Raw genomic sequence first — 17,850 nt, 5'->3', positions numbered from 1 at the left:
AGAACCCTTTTTTCCCATTAAGACTACACAAACACACAATTCTTTAGCAAAGTTGATTATTCTGTCTTTGTGTTTTTGTATGTGGTATTCCGAGTTAAAGCAGGTGGATAGGTTGAACAAGATGTCATTTACATCAGTGGACAATCAGTTATTAGGCTTGAGCAACTCTTTTTAAAGTCGTCAATTGTTTGGCATTTTTGATCACTAGCAGTGCGATGGAGTGATGTTTTTATCATGACATCCATTTTGTGTCATCACACAAGGTTGCACATGCATGGTAGCACAAAAATGATGTGATACATATTCCTGCCTATAGTTTCATGTTTACACAAATCTAGGGGTGGTGATAACTTGTCAAGAACTGATGCAATGTGCCAGTAAAGCTAGGAAAAGTACAGACTGGGTGTAAACAATACAGGCATCAAAATGATAATAAAATTGTCTATGAGGACGGAAACATATACAGCATATTTGTCAGACCACTATGAAACACACAGTGCGTTTTGTGAGTAACACTGTATGTAAAGAGAAACGTCTGAACAGTCCATTGGTTCAGATGAGCACTGTTTACAAGAGTCGGTGAAATTTTTACGACAAAATTCATAGCAGTGAAAATGAAGTCACAGGTAGCAATCACGGACATCTTGCTCTTTTATTTTAAACTGCTCTAAGTAAAACACTGGGGCACTCTTAAGTGTTTACACATGTACATATACATCCAGGCCAATGCACAGCACTGTTCTTACTTTAGTTCCACAGTGGAGTTTTTTTTTTTTTTTTTTTTTGCCCCTCCTTCTCATCCTCCTCTCTTCCCTCTGAATGGCTCTCAGTAGTGGAGGGGAGCAGCGGCAGTGAGGCAGCATTGGGCCTGAAGGGCACTTTTCAGCCTGGCCAGACACACTTGGGCCTTGCTGCTTGGCTGCGCAACATGGGTCACCGCCTTACATTAGGAAGACCCTGTCAGAGTCAGCCAAGCACAGCCCTGCAACATACCTGAAAATGAATGAACAAAGTCAACTTACCCCAAGAGCAGCAAGGAATAAGCATGTTTGATTGGAGGATTCTGTTTACACTGTCATGTCACATCAAAATGAAATAGCTTTTCATTATATGTTTCATCAGTGCATTGCCCCCCCCCCCCTCTTGCCATAAATCCTTAATCCAACTAATAATTTTAACAAATTAGAGTGCTGGCCAATAGTTTTGATTGGTGGACCTTGTATCTTGGCTCAACATGGAAATGAAATGGTTTCCCATGGAGGCAGTCAGGGCTGCTGCTGAGGTCAGAAGGAGAGACTGAAGCAGACCTCTTGTGTCAACCGCTGTTATTTATTTGGAGTTCAGTCTCGATACATCACCGCTTTGCCGTCCCCTCCTTCCTTGTAGGTCTGCAGCCACATCTCCCAGCTTCTTCTCTGCATCCCACCTTTACAGGCCAATGATCGACGTTTCATGAGAGGCACCTCAAGGTGGGGCTAAATGGTCTTATATTCCCAATGATGTCGCGTAGGCGGAGTCTGACTCTCGTGCTCTTTGCTATGCCGCCGCCTGCCCAGCCTGTACTGTACATGACAAAAGCAAGAGGATGGAGTGAGTGAAATAAATCCCACACTTCTAATTTCTCACAGCTACTTTTTTTTTGTAATTTGGCAGGAAGAGGGGGTTTTGGATCACTGCGCCACATTACAAGAAAACCAAGTCCTAGTTCATGGTTGTAGTAGAAACCAGCAGCCTCTCTCTTTTACGCACACCCTACTCCAGTGAAGGCAGCGGCAGTTCAGATCAGATTTCACTTTCAGCTCCGACCAGCTGACAGAGAGACAGCCACAGAGCAGGAGTGCTCGTTTCTCCGCTTTCTCTCTCCGACACCCCGTATCTGTTCGCCGAGATCCACAAAAAACCCCAGCGAAGAAAAACAAACAAACAAACAAACAAACAAAAAATATACGGGTGCGCAGCGCAAATACTAAAGCGTCGCCGGGATTTCCCCCGTCGTTTTTTTTTTCTTTTATGTATTTTCACAGGATTTCAGCAGCGATATCACCACACAGAATTAGATAGAGGGGAAGAAGAGATGGACGAGCAGCCGAGGTTGATGCACTCTCATACGGGGGTAGGCATGGCAGGGCACCCCGGCCTGCCGCAGCATATGCAAGAAGGCACCGGAGGAACCGACGGCGACGGGAGAAAGCAGGACATTGGAGACATTTTACAGCAAATTATGACCATCACGGATCAAAGTCTGGATGAAGCTCAAGCCAGGTAAATATGTGCTCTGACTCTTTCTCCCACTGGCAGGACTAGGTAGCGGTGGAAAACTATATTAAAAAAAAAATTATAAAAGAAGCTCAACGAGAAATGGATAAAATATATTTCAAAATCTAAACGTAGAATAGAGTGTAAGGTAGATAGAGCGATAAGGGCATTGCAGTGCATTGTGCAAAAGCCGATAAAATAGTGGAAAACAACAATGACAGTGCCTTTTAACCACTAGTTAGGTTCACATTTAAATAACTCGAGAAACCACGCGCCTCAAAGACAAAATAAAGTGCGTGAATGTTGTGTTTATTGCTGTGACATGCCAACGTGTCGCCCACAGAAAGTATTTTTACCTTCATGCTGTCAGGCTGCATTTGTTTGTTACCAGAAAATATAGCTGATAGGATGTCGTATTTTTAAACATGAAATATATTTATTGAGTTTTAAGTGGTTTACAGTGTGGTGGGATAATGCAGTACAACTTTCTGTAACTATCATTGTGATAATAATGAAGCTGAAAGTGAGTGACAACAATTTTATATACACATATGCAGAATGTAAGCGAGTTGGTTAGACTTTTTTTTTTAATTCTGCAATTTTAACAATGGGTAAAACTCAATAAAATTATCATATATATATATATATATATATACTTTAACACTGACAATAATATGTATATACATATACATACACACACACACACACACACACACATATGTATCTATATATATATATAGATACATATTAATGCCAGTGTTAAAGTGTTTATATGTGAACATGTTAACAGTGGAAAATATATAAACACTTTTAGTGTTAAATAAGATATATAAATGTGTGTATCTTTGTGTGTGTGTGTGTGTGTGTGTCATATATAGTTGAAAATTCTTATATTGTAAGTACAGTGTAGTGTTAATGTGAAAGATAAAATTATAAATTAAATGAATAAATAACCTTAGAGGTTGAATAGGTTTTACATATAATATATGTTTCTGTGGTTTTCTTATGAAACCACTTTTCTGTTTCAGGAAACATGCTCTGAACTGTCACAGAATGAAGCCAGCTCTTTTTAACGTGTTGTGTGAAATCAAAGAAAAAACAGGTAAGTTTACATCAAGTCTGCACTCTAATAAGAGAACTTGTACACTAAATACACCACTGTTGTTGTCTCCATACTGTGTACAAGACATACTGGAAGTCTCCTTAGGCAGGTTAAATGAGTACAGTAATGCACACAGTAGTTTTCACTAATGGGACATGTAACTGCAAAAAATCCACAGAGGCACTGTACCAGCTCCGTGTGGGGTATTCTATCATGAAAGGGTAATCTGCTCTTCAGACTCAAATTCACGTTGGAGAACCTGGTGGTGGATATTCAGTCACAACACACTTCACCATATAAATTTCACTGACATGTAAGACGTGTTTCCTCCTGTAGCAATAAAGTCTGCGCGATTTAACTATTGCACAATAGGAATTGTGGACAGTTATCTTGAGCAGTCCTTATCAATTATTGTGTCAAAATATGAATGAGCTTTTCTGATGCTATTGTGAAATAATGGAGAGTATTGAGCAAAATTGTCACAAGCACACTGACGTCTCCCCTTGTGAGTTAACTGTCAAGTCTGGTGAATACATCTCTTTCTGTTCTGTATTGTGTCTCTCTATTAATGCAGTTGTGAGAGCGCATGTCAGCAGAATAATTGCTAGGAGAGAAATAATGTAACATAGGAGGCGTAAGTCAAGTTTTCAAATCATTTTCACTGTGACATTTTTGAAATTGGCACAGATAGAATGCAGTGCACTTCAGACCGATGGCATGTATCTTGTGCTTTATTTTCATGTTTTTAGAATGATGTGCTGAAGGACTCTGCAAAACTTGCAATGTTGAAATATTGAGTTGCAAAAAGCATGCCTGTTTACTGTAAGAAGCAGTGCTCTTTGTGTGTTTCACAGTCATTAGTGCATGAAATCAGACAGAATGGATGGGAGATGAAGAAGATATTCTTTTCATTGTCTCCAAAGTTGCACTTGTTCATACTTGACCGTTGTGGTGGTGTTGACTGGTGCTGTTTATATTGTTTGTGATCCCACCCTCGCCTGGTGCTTTCATGGATGTTTTCATTGAAGTTCACCTCGCTGCCTACCCCCCAGCCAGGCAGTTTATCTTGAATCGGCCACTGCCTCAGGAGAGAGCAGGGGGCCTTTTGAAGCCTGCTGGCTTGCTCTTCTTTTTTGTTGTCTTGGTAGGTTTTTTTGGAGAGGGAGTGACACAGTTATGCATAGTGTTTTACTCCCTGGTGCTTCTCGGAGTTCATCCAAAGTTCGGCTCTGCTGAAAGTACAAAGTAACTTGGACCTCTTCCTGCTTGTACAACCATCCTCGTCTCTTTCAGCTGGCAACCTATAAATACAAAGTGCAGCTTATGGAGCTTTACCCGAGAGATCTGGTGCTTGTCTTGTTTCTGTACACTTTAAATTTATCCAGTGAGCTTTATTTCAAGTTTAGGAGAAAAACATTTTACATTTACTATAGATTATAATGTTAAGAGTGATAGTTCTTTATATATATAAAGTCTGTCTCAAATCTTTATTTCACTTACCACTGAAAAAAACCGCTGGCAAAACAGTCCAGATGTAAGTGTTATTTTCTCATGTCTCCATAAAAAATGGCAGTTTTGTACTGATTATCAATATGAACTGACATACTCATTTTTTTCAAGAACGCAACAGCTTGTTGCTCCCTCTAGTGGTTCAGTCCCCTTTTAAAATTTAATTAAACGATACACTGAAATGGCTAACAACATTCTGTAATTCAACAATTACAATTTTTTTATTGTATTGTAATTTTCACTTAATTGTTTTAGATTTTCTTAACCTTTACAATTGTAGTTATAGCTATGGCAGTGCAATGCAAAGTATGGAGCTGTTTTATTTTTTGAAGTTGTAAAGTTGACATTTTCTTAATATTTGTAGCTTTGAAGTCGGTGCTGTATTAGTGAAAGAATTCAGCTGGCTTCATACTTTAAGACTTTGACAGAATGCTGACAGTGAAAAAATAAATGCAGTTTTGCTTGAAATTACTTACTTGGATGATACATTTTTACAGTTTATAGACAAATTGAGCTGTAATTCATTTCCCAAAAGGCCTGATTTTCAATTGTGTTAATGTCATTACTTCAGTGAAAATTATGTCACCTATGAAACCAACCTGAAACAATTGTCTGTCTCATCCTTTTGTACCAGTAGCCAAACTTGCCCACTCCCACCTTTAAATGTTTCAGTGTGTGTAGACCGACAGAATCCAGCACCTTTTGTGACTCTCTAAGCTGCAGTTGAGTCGCTGTAACTTTGTCCCAAGTACCATCGGAGTGGAAAGACAGTGTGTATCCGCAGAGCTGCTGTTTGCTTGTGTGTATTTTCCATCTCTGGCTGTCCCTGGAACAACTGACAGCACCTGCAGGGCACAATGCCAGTGTTGATCTAGGGCCTGAACTTCTGACCTACTCTGTGTATTTTTACTGGGATGAAGTGAGGGATGGCCACCAGAAATATTGTCCAGTATAAACAAGCATAGTAGTGCAGAAACAGAAGAGGAAAGAAGGAAGGAACACATTATTTAAACCAGTGTCTTGTTTTTTTGACACATTTCAGCTTCATCTTTAACTGGTTTCATTCCAGGCATATTTGGGTTGTCTTTCTTACTTCAAAGGAATGCTGTTTTTCAGAATTTATGCATGAGTCTGTGTGTGTGTGTGTGTGTGTGTGTGTGTAGTGTAATACATTCCTTAGAAGAGACGAAGCATGCATTATATAAAACAGATTAATTAGGGTTTGTCTGTGTTGGTGCTCATTGTATCAGTGCCGGTGTCCTTTGGCAAGAGACGTTCTCACAGAGACTTCCCAGAAACATATCCATAGTATTTGACTCCACCGCTATTGGGCAATGAAACTTTAACCTTTCACTAATTATATTCTTATAGTTATCAGGCTTGGAAATATAGAGATATCAAATAAAATGAGATAGATATTCAGGTACATTGTGTGATCTATTTATCTGTTACTTAATTTTAAGGTGGACTCTCTGGGTCTTCACTGTAAGTGTTTTTTGTGATTGATGTAAGGCTTCTTTAGATAAGCAAATGCTTGACAAACTGATTTAGAAAATGAGCTGCCTTGACCTCTGTAAACACTTTACCAACATCATAAATCTTCACCAGTGTCAAACAAAACCACTCCTTGGCTGAGCTGCTCAGTAAATGGGCTGCTCTGACTTGCTGTTTAATTTTTTTCCTCTCAACCTCAACAAAAGACCCGCTTTCTTGTGGCCTGTGTTTGTATAGTGTAAGGTTTCAAGCCTAGGGGATCCTCTATTTATAAAAATGACTAGCCGAGTGATGTAATGTTATTTTTTGAAGGGTGAAAATAGGGTGTTTTACAGAGGGCAGCCGAGCAGTTTGACAGGATGAAATGAACCAGAGGTCTGATTATGAAAGGTGTGTGGAAGCCTACACTACATTGATTTGTCAGTCCATTCAGAAGCTTGGCATCTGCCTGTTTGTATTACAGAGCTCAGCCCTGCATGTCACTGTCTAAACACCAACATTAAAGAGAAACACAGTCTGGTGCTGTGCTGAGACAATTAGTCAATTAACTGAGTTAACGGATGAAGTAAAATGAATCAGTAATAGTTTTGATAAGTGATTAATCATTTATAAGCCTTTTATAGCTTAGGTTTGGGATGTTGGTTAAACAAATATATAGCTGCAACTACAAATATTTTTTGTTACCATTAAATCTACAAATTATTTTTTATTTGCCTGACTAACAATCCAAAACCCAGTAATATTCAATATATTATAATGCAAGACCAAGAAAAACTTCTTACATTTGACAATTTTTTGACACTTTGCTTCAAAACTGTCTTAGGAAAATATTTTGAAAAATATCTGTGTTAAATGTCAATTAATAAATTATAACTAATCATTGTAACTTAATTTTTTTGCTTGCTATCACATATGCCAAATTATATTTCAAAAAATCTTAAAATTTAAAAAGGTGGAACTAGTGAATGTTTGGCATTTTTTCCATTAGCTTATGAATTATTGATATGCTAACCAGTTAATCTTTTGTTGCAACCATAACCTGCAGAACAAAATCCAGAACAAAAGGAATTTCTCTCACATTTTCAGGTCAGCTGATGGTGTGACAACACTATTAAAGAAATCCATCTTAAAGAATACATGCATTAACATTTGTAAAGCTTGTTGAGAGTCACTGCGAGTGTAGAGCAGGAGCAGCAACAGTTACCTTCTCCTGTATTACACGATGATGTAGATGTCTGCTCTGATAGCAAGCGCAGTGTCACAGGGCTGTGCCTCCCCGCTCGTGCACAGCTCTCAGCGGACACAGAGACGACTCTGATACGTGCAGCTTTTGTTTCTGTCTTATCCTTCCTCTTCGATGCTGAAACAGCAGCATTCAGAGGGAGAGAAATGCCAAGCTCACCGCCACAGCTGTTTCCTCAATCTCTCTGCTTAATCATCCACTGAGAGAAAGAGAGAGAGAGAGAGCTGAAGTCTAATTCTGCTCCAAGGATTTAGACAACTGGGGAAAAATGTATTTTGATTAACCAGGCATGTACTGATTTTTTTTTTTTTTTTTTTGTATTTGATGCAGAATTATAGTAACAGAATCATCAGTGAATGGCAGCATTGTAAATGATGTGTTAATACCATTACAGTATAGAACAATGTGGTTACATTATACATTATGCAAGTTGTCAGTGGCCTAATTGATACATGTTAATCATATTAAGGAGCTTAATTATAGGAATCTTACTGTGCTGTGATTTAGTAATTAACACTGACATCACATGTACGAGGAAAGTGATCTATTTTTTTCTAGGACATGATTCTCTACCATGATAATCTCCTCTCATCTTTGTGAAAAGGAAGCACAAGCACTATATTGTTTATGTATTTTAAACTGATTTCAGAATTTCCTGCACTGATAAATGATTTTTTTCCTCTCTGCTGAAGGCCACTGGAATGCAGTTTGTTGAAAAATTACATTTAGCTCAGAGCAGCCCTGCCAGTGTGGAGATTACAGAATGAAGGCAAGATCCAAACAGACTTGTTAAAGAGCACAGGCCGTTTACCTGAATGCCGACTCCTGTGCTCGATGCTGAAAAACGATTGCTTAAATATCACTGTTCTGCCATTTACCTCATTCAAGGCTCTCTTTGCAATCTCATTCCCTGCAGGTTTGGTCTGCCTTTTTTTTTTTAAAACCAGCCTCCTTAATATGTTACGAATTTAATCAAGCCTGCAAATTTGTTATGCACGTTAAATTGAACATGCAATGGCACATTTGAATGTGGTTGCCATACCAACCCCCCAGGAGTTCATTTTCTATAATGTAGTGTTTGGAATCTCATTTCCTCCACTCTCCCCTGCTGCTACTTGCAGACACCACCTCCAGGCTTCCACTGTACGTTCAGTACGAAAGAGGCTCGACTGCCACAGCTTTCAAACACTGGAGGGAGGGAGAAAGAAAGGAGAGAGGGAGAGAGAGGCTCTCTCAACGTAGTGGAAATGACACAAATTAATATACACTACTTAAACCAGACCAAGATTAATGGTTCCCTTTCGATGCAGCTTAGTCCCACTGTCAGTTGTCGGGTGCTCGTTGGACAAAATCAACACTAATCAACATTTATTCCACTTTTGCCCTGGGCTCTCAGGAGTCTGGCAGGACTATGTGCCCCCCTCCCTTCCCTTCCAGCAATCCAACCCTCCCTTCGTCCGTCTCGCTACGCTTTTCACCTCTCATCCAGCTTCTCCATACATCACCCTCCTCACACCGCTCAGCTCCTCAGAGTAGAGTGCGCCCCCTCCTATCAGACCACATTAGAGTCATGATAGATTTTCTCTTTTCATTTGCATCTGATATTTAACACAGCAAAGCAGTTGCTCCATCACTTTACAGTACGAGTATGTGTGTGTGTGTGTGTTTGCGTATGTGGGGGTATGTGCACACAGGTATTTGTCCATGTGTGTTTTTGAAGCAGTCATTCCAGTCAGTAATCTTATCTGCACTCAGTCACTGCATTATGGGAAACAGGATATGCGTTCACTGTTCAGTCCTTCAGGCTTAAGTGCATGTGTATGTCAAGTAGTATATTTATATAACACTACATTTTTGGGAAAGTAGCATTTTAGATTTCTCTCTACTGGGAAACTGCAAAAAGGCCATAGCATCTTCTGAGCAACTGCATGCTTTATCCTATAATTACACAATAATTGCAGTGCCAATGCATATCAGTTGTGTCTCATATGTTTGCTTTTGATTGCAATGACTGGCAGCAGTGGCATCCACAGATATGCTGACTTTTCTCTCAGCTTCACAAGCAGCCAACCTCACAGAGGAACAATAAGCATTCCATGAAGACTCATAATTGGCCAAGCTAATGCAGGCCTCAGTTCCACTGCTGCTACTCATCTCTTTGTCATTCCACCAGCTCCTATAAAAACACACTCAGAGGGGCGATTATTAAGAAGCATGTCTAAAATTAAACAGTGTCTCTATAATGTAACTGTACACTAAATATATTTACACAATTCTTATAGAAAAAAATGACTGCATTCCCAAGTCACATTAACTCTGACTGTTTACAGAATATCTACGTTTGTGTTTCATTTATTACCATGACATGTATGCTTGTATTAGTACTTTTTCCCACAGATTTAAAAAAAGTTTGCCCTATCTTGTAATTTAAGATTCTGAAATGATTTACAAAGTGTGTGTGTGTGTGTGTGTGTGTGTGTGTGTGTGTGTGTGTGTGTGTGTGTGTGTGGGATCATTCAGATTTTCATTCATCCAGCTATTGTCTTACTCACTTGTTACTATTTAGAGAGCTGGATGTGCTGGATCTTTTCCCTGCATGCATTGAGTGGAAGCCAGGGAAACACCCCGAACTGGCAAACAGTCCATCACAGCAATTCAGATTTTATTAATGTCCAGTGATCTTATGCGGGCTCCATCCTGCAGCAGTCGTGCAATTAGAGTTTGTGTGTTGCTTTATTCCCTTCTGAAGAGGAAACTGTGCAAACAGCTGGTGCCTCTTTTCCTACTTTGCCAATATATGCAGCGCAGTGTTGTCCATCTTGTAGGATTGCATGGCCAGAAGCATTGTCATGGAACCAACTGGCCTCATTGAAGTGACACAGAGTGCTTTGTCAGCTTTGTGTCTCAGGTGCCAACCTGCGCTTCCTAAAATAAACTGTCATGCAATGTGGCTAGACAGAAAAATGTAGAAGGAGCATGTTGGGGCCCTGTGCCCCCCTCAATGGAAACAAATGTTCCATAGCAGAAATATATCGTGGCTTTGGACGCCTTCCCAGCCTAGACACCAGTGACATGGTGGAGAGTCTAAAGGGGGGAGTGTGATCGTCTGCAGCATCAGCAGGGGTCACAGCAGGTGGGATCACAAATACAAAACTTGGAGTTTCTCTGCAGTAACATATCCTTTCATTTATTTTTAAGTGATTCTTTTTCACTGTGGACCTGTTAGATGTTGACAGCTCTTTGTTATTTGCAGACATCCTTCTCCAAAAATAGCATATGCTTACTGTAGTTAGCTCCTCTTCCTGTTTTATAAATGGTCTGTCATTTTCTTTCTGTGGTGCAACATTACACCAGGAGAGTGTAACACAGGATGTGCTCTTGGTTGAAGTCACTTTCGGACTGATTTCAAGGAGGTTGGAATGGGTGAGTTTGTGGAAAGTCATATGCAGAGATTCCTTACCAGCCTCCATACTGTGACCACTGGCTGTATCTGCCCTGTTGGATTAGCCCTGAATGTGCTATTCCTGTTAGATCTTAGTGTGGCCTGTGTGCTCTATAGCTGCCATGACATTTTTATGACTAGTGGACTGAAGTAAAGGTGGGAGTCACAAAGGCTTGAAATGGAATTTCAGACCTCACCTCCATAATGAGGAACCAGTAGTTAAATCATGCAGCGAAAGGGAAGGATTCTGTAGCCTGACAGGAAGAGTGGTATAATGATGTTTCACTAAACACAGACTGCAGAGGTGGGTTCTGACTTGAACAATGTTTGAACAATGATTGCCTTGGAGGTGGTGAAATGGGCACACTAATACTTCTTAAGGGGGTCACTGCTCCATCCAAGCAGAAATCAAACAGTTCTGCCAACATAATAATAAAACAATATGGAAAATGACAATAAATATAATATATTTGATATAAAATTAGTTTTGTTTTCAGTCGCACTAAATGAATGAGAATTTGCCTTTGATTGGATTAGAGACATTGGACAGATGGAGATTGTAATAATGGAAGGTTTTATCTTTTTCTAACAATGACATGCTTTGGATCAAACCTTGTAATGCCAGAAGTGCCTAAATGATAGGGAAATTAATTAATTACCTTCATGAATGGACAAAAAATCATTTAGTTAAGTTCCAACTTTTCAAATACAAGGATTTGCATTTCTTTGTAATACTGCAAGTTTTTGTGCACTGATGGCCAGACAATAGCAATTTAAAAGCATCCCCCTGGACTGGAATTTTTGTTTTAGATTTCTGACACTATAGATTCTATCAATTAATCAGTAAATGAAAAAAAGCATGATTATTTAGAAAACAGTCATTACTTGCAGTTCTAAAAGCCTGTCATTGCTATTCCTGCTGATAAATTCCCATTGCTCATGGCTCTGCTGTAAAGGGATTGTGATGGTAAGTTAATATTCTGACAACAGAGATGAGATAAAGAGGTTTTAGGAGTTTGGAGGATAGCGTAACCTTGATAAAACACTCATCTCAGTGACATTGATTTTCACCATCCATCTTCATCTGATATGAAGTATGCAAATGGTGGCATCGGCTGGGAGTGGAGTACAGTGCTGTTAAATGGCCCATTTCAAATGTTCTTTGTAGCATGCTGACTTCCAAAAAATTCACTGTCAGCCTGCTCTGTACATGCCGAAGTCTTGCTTTTCCACCTTTATCTTATATCTTCTTCTATTTCTTCCGCTTCTAACTGGCCTCTCTTTTCCCCCTTTTCTTCCCTTCTTCAGCTTTTCTCTTTCTCTCTCCTTACATACCATACAAATTAGGTATATACTGACAGTGTCAGAATGGCTACTCATGAAATATTAACAGCTTGTAGAGAATTTTACACTGCTACATTTCTTTTCATTTTTAACTATGTCAGCACAGGCTGTGGAACACTTATTTGTATGAGTTTAGGTAGGCTATTACCCTACTAGCCTTTTTTATGTTTTAGACGATTTCCATAAGTCTCACCTCAAATATAATCTTTTCTTTGCAAATATAAACGATACAAATTTCCAGTATGTTTCTTTGTGACTATCAAGTAATGAGGTGTTTTTTGTTTATAAGAAGTTGGTTATTATTGTTTTATATCTTTGTTTATGTTTAAGTAAACATTAACACATGAACAGTTAAAAAGCCTATAGAAGGTAAAACCTTGGACTAGCTGTGATAAACAATAAATTCTATCAGAAGTTGCCTTAGATCAACATTTCTGAACATAATGCCGAATCTGAGAGAGGTGTTTGTCTTTAAGACAGTTGATTTTGCCTTTATTTATTTTTTATCTCTCGAGTTCAAATGCGTTCAGCTGAGTGGGCAGGGATAGCCTCTTCCTTTCTGCATTTTTTTGGATGGCTCCTGTAAAGATGGAGCTGTCAATCATTCGCAGGCTTCCCAAGTTCTAAGAGGCGGCATCATTTCTTAGTGAGGAAGTGGAACAATGACTTTTGTTGTCACATATGGGCATTTCTGAGAATCATTCTGCAGACCATGTGTAACCCTGTAATTATATTCATCCTGTCAAGCTGAACGAAGCTAAAGCCAAATAACTGATTTGGGTTAAAGGCTTTTCAAAGCATAATTTCAGTTTATTACAACTTGGATGTCTTTTTTTTGTTACCCATTTTTTTCCCATCAGCTGGAGTATAATTCTCACCAAAATAAGTCCTTTGATACTGGACACTACTACCAAATAATCAAATGGTACTAATCTAATGTATCTAATAATAATCCCTCATTGTACTGGAAAATTGCATGGGAGCACACCTACTGTAATTATGAAACGCTAAGATGAAAAAATTGGTTTATAAATTGCAGTAAAGGCCTTGGGATAAATTGGCAACCTGTCCTGGGTGTACCCCACCTCTTGCCCAATGTCATCTGGGATTGGCTTTAGCCCCGGGGGCTGCTACACAATAAACAGTAAAGCTGATGAATGGATGGATTGAAGTTGCTCTTTGCCTTTGTTTTTCTTTTTGAAATAGATTTAGTTAACCTGATGTTTCTCTAAAACATGGATTGTTTTTATCAGCCTGTCTGGTTTCTTTTTAGTGATGTTACCATATGTAACAGATATAAGCACTTGATAAGTGCAATGTTTTTATTCTTAGCAATACTGACGAACGCTTTTAAAACAAAACCCAGGCTGTATTAAAAATGCAATAAACCTAAAGAGAACTTTTACTTGCATTTCAATATTGTTTAATATTGTTATGAAACTTTTAGGATTGCATAATATGGATGAAGTTATCCAATGCCAGTTTATACTGAATTGCACTGCAATAAATATTCTAAAAAAATCAATAGAGAAGCTGTATTGAAATGATCAGTCCCAAATATCTGATTGTGGTCAGTCGAAAGGACCTGACAAGTCAAGGTACTTCATCTTATTGCTGTCGAAATTATATAAAAATTCAATATTGCCATAAAACAGTCCTGCTCATTTACCTTCAGCATTGCCCCAGGTGGTTTAATATACTGAGAGTCAAGATAAATCAGTTGTATTAGACCAGTGCTATAAACAATATATCGCAATATATCTTGCCACACTGACCAACCTTATCCTTACACAGTTCTGTAAAACATGGAAAGTCAGCTCACAGAAATCTGGCTATAAAGTCAGATAGAGGTGTAAGTACTCTTTCTGTGATTTCTGTTGCTGTAAAAAAATAAATGGAGGAAAATTAGTTAATGAGGTGTATCCTCCTCTCTTATCATATGTGGCTGGGGCTTCCTCTCTTCTTGCCTAATGATGATGTGTATGGCACAGGTAGCTGTCAGCAAGGTATGATTAATTAAAAGGAAAACTAGGCCAATTTGTCATATTGTTCTAACAGTGGTCAGAGAGCAAGCAGAGTTACACTGCTCATGCCTCCACACCCTCCCACTGTACCTAGACACCCATAATGTGTTGGCTTCTGCTGCTATTTGTGAGAAGCCTCAACAGCTCCGGGGAAGTTCTTATCACCGACTTTCTGCTCAGACTGTCTCAACGCAGACCCGATAACAATTAGGAGTCTTTGGAGTGGGGCTCAGAATATTAGTGTGCCAAGAGAGGTCGACATAATGAACAGATCCGGCACAGAGGAGAACACGCTTGTGTCTGCTGTGTTTGAAGTCTGAGGGAAGCATGGAGCCTTTTTCTGCTAACATACAGTTAGAGCTGCATTTGATTTTCTGCATTTGTGTTTTGGAGGTCCATTCATGCAACAGTGATTGCATTGTTGAGAGGCCAGTGGCTCACAGCGTTGCTTTCAGCACTCCCTGACTGAGGCATCTCAGCTGCTAGCTGTGAGTCTCACTGCAGGCCTAGTGAAAAGAGCAGAAGTCTTGTTTGTGTTGGACTGCAGTGTTGCTCCCAGCGTGCAGCCTGGCCCTTGTCAGCGGCCCTGTCATATCTGTCTTGGGCCTGTCCCGACAGCCAGCCCGGGCTACCACGTCACAAAGGCGGGCTCTTCCTAGGAGAGACAGGTGTCAGCAACCCACTGCAAACCCCCGCCCCTCCCTAACCCCAGCTCCCCGACGCTCGCCCAGACAGATGCCTGCTAACATGGAGTCACATATTTGAAGCTGAGCAACTTGGAAAGAAGGGTCATCTGTGCCACCCAATCACAGTCACCATATCGCAGGAGACTGAAGCTCCACCGGCGTGTGAAAGAGATATGGAGAATCCACTAGAGGAGACTGTCCTAGTCCAAGAGCATTACAGATGGGGGCTGCATCCTAACTGACTGACACACTGACTGACAGCTTTATTGTGTCCTTTGAGGAACAGGGATGAAAGGCTCTCATTCCTTACAAACTCAGAAAATACTCAGCCTTGCTCATGAAGAATTACTTGGTCCTTTGTATGCATTGTTGTTTCTTTGTATACAGTCCATGTCTTTTAATTGACAACACTCTTTTTCTAATTGCACAAAAGCAGTCATGGAGGAATCTAACTTAAATTCTGACTGCATTCTAATTCTACTGAAAATTGTCCAGCACGCATTTAAGACAAATACAGTGTAATGGAACTACAGCTGCGGCCACACTTTTTTTTTTTTTTTTTTTTTTTGATATGTCCAGGGACAATTTTTTTTCCACAATAGTCATGACTTATTGGTGAATGCTAAAACATGAATAATAAAAGTAAAAATGATTCATTACGTTAAGGCAGTTAGTGACAAATTATGTGTGAAGTTTTCTAATGTTAGCTAGCATTAGCCATCAGCAACAGGTCATAACAGGTCAAGTAAGGCTATAACAGCTAAAGGGTTGATCAGATACATGTAGTGAGGCATTTAAAAATGATGTCTCTAATCTTCAGCATGGTGAGACCATGTAATGGCATATGTCTACAGTATACCATGCCAATGGAAAACAAAGTTGGGTGTTTGGATAAGAGGCATTGATGACCATTTGTAAAGCTCAATTCACAACACATCTTTAAAAACTTCACTTTGCAGCGTGCTTTGTAAAGATGCAAAGTGCCCATCATTTTAGAAGTGAATTTATTCATATTCTACAGAAGTTCTCCATTCACGTGCATGACATTTTCATTTGAAGAAATGACATGAAATAGTGAAAGCCAAATACTCCTTTCTCTCTCTTGTCCCTGTGTCTTGATACTGAGTGGCTAGCATCCCTGTTTTCTCCCGTGTTATTTTTGTAGTCATCTAAATTGATCCACGTTGAAGCCAGACAAAGATTGCTGTATTTTTAATGTCTTTCAGCAGCCACATTAAGAGCGCAGTTTGTATGGAGGTGGGGGTGCTGTGACATTAATAATTTAATTGCAGTCGTGTATCTGAATGCTGCAGCAGTGCCAAGTGATGGATATTTTTAATGATATGAAGAGTGAAGCCAGAAAGATCAATGCCAGCGTGCGCGCACACACATAGTGTCTGTCAGTATGAATCTAAGGCCCTGGTAAGGATGATTATGCTCCTGCACTAATATTGTTTTGGTCCATAAGCCGTCTGGTCTGATCTTATGTGCTGAAGGTCTCTGGCCCAAATGACTCTGTCCCTTTTGCTGGTGCTGTCAGAACTGACAGTTCTCATGTTTATTTCATTTTGTGTCTGGGCTGTCTCGTTTCCCTATCCTCCAATGTCATTAACGCTCCGAGCCAGGACCCTGCAGTGGCGCTCCTAATGAATTCCTCTGCGGCTCCTCACTCCCCACTTAGTTACCCCAGCTGAAGGTGTCAAATTAAAACAGCTTGGGAAAAAAGACAGGAACTGCTCTAGTATGTATGTGTGTATGTTTGTTTGATTGCATGTATGCTTTCTTGTTACAATATGTATTGTGTTTATGGCAACAGTTTGTTTTAAGTGACTAGGATTAGGAGTGTGTTGATTACCTGAACAAATGAACAAAACAAACTTTAAAGCTTTAAATTTCAGAAACGTCAAAACAGACACCTCTCTGCTCTAGAAATTAGTTCGATCCTGTAACACCAGAGATGTTTCTGATGTCAGCATGCTCCTTTAACCTTCCTTTTGGTTTGTGACCAGTGTAATTATCATTCCTTGTTGAGGAATTGTTGCTTTTAACATTTGGGATCTGTGGTATAATTTGGGGAATGAAATCAACAGCAATGAGGATGCCTGGGCTGCTAATTGTGCTTATTTAGTTGTCATTGTGATAAGCGTAACGAGGCAAGACATGTTATTGAGCTGTGAGGCTGCAGTGGGAAAGCAGATTTCTTATGATGATGAGTCTTTATGTTTATAGGAAATGTTCAGTGAATGAATCTGGTATTATTTTCATTTAGTAATTTTTTTTTTGGTCTGTTTTATGATTTTACAAACTGTATATTAAGTTTAAGTAAGGCCATATTTTGCTATAGAGTATATGTCTGTATTCCAGTAGAGACCCTTCAGGAGTGACCATAACACTGCAACTGCCAGAGTGTCAGAGGAGCAGGGCTCCCTGTGTGGCTCTCTCTCTTTCTTTGACATCACTGGAAGATGGAAAATGGTGTCAATCAATTCATCAGAGCAACATGGGTGGCTGTGCAAAGAGGAAAGCTGGGGGTGTGGTAATGGCAGGATGCAGGAGGAGCACAGCACATGATTATGGCTCACTGCTGCAACTATTTTCCCTCACTGCTGTAGCTGATGCTGCAGTGCCTTAATGGACTGAATGACTGTACAGCCGCTGGCCCACAGCTACAAAGAATTCGTGCTGCATGTCTTTAGTGGACCACAGTGTCACTTTGTTGTCTTGTGGGAGTGTGTAAAGAGCTACCTTCC

At 39.7% G+C, this 17,850-nt stretch overlaps 1 protein-coding gene across 2 annotated transcripts in view; it reads left to right on the top strand.

The window, feature by feature from the left end:
- Positions 1–1,568: 1,568 nt before the first annotated feature.
- The window catches only part of pbx1b (pre-B-cell leukemia homeobox 1b), a 55,880-nt gene continuing 39,598 nt past the window's right edge, over positions 1,569–17,850 (top strand). Inside the window, exons 1-2 of one of the 2 annotated variants that reach the window (XM_026305043.2) lie at positions 1,569–2,262; positions 3,285–3,358. In XM_026305043.2, coding sequence (XP_026160828.1) covers positions 2,075–2,262; positions 3,285–3,358 — 262 coding nt within the window. In that variant the 5' untranslated portion in view covers positions 1,569–2,074. The remainder of the gene's footprint in view (positions 2,263–3,284; positions 3,359–17,850) is intronic. The other variant, XM_026305044.2, reaches the window with a different exon arrangement.

This window comes from Mastacembelus armatus, chromosome 4 (genome assembly GCF_900324485.2).
Source record: "Mastacembelus armatus chromosome 4, fMasArm1.2, whole genome shotgun sequence".
Lineage (NCBI taxonomy): Eukaryota > Metazoa > Chordata > Actinopteri > Synbranchiformes > Mastacembelidae > Mastacembelus > Mastacembelus armatus.
The sequence above is the reverse complement of the archived record's forward strand: the minus strand, read 5'-3'. Positions and strand labels throughout refer to the sequence as shown.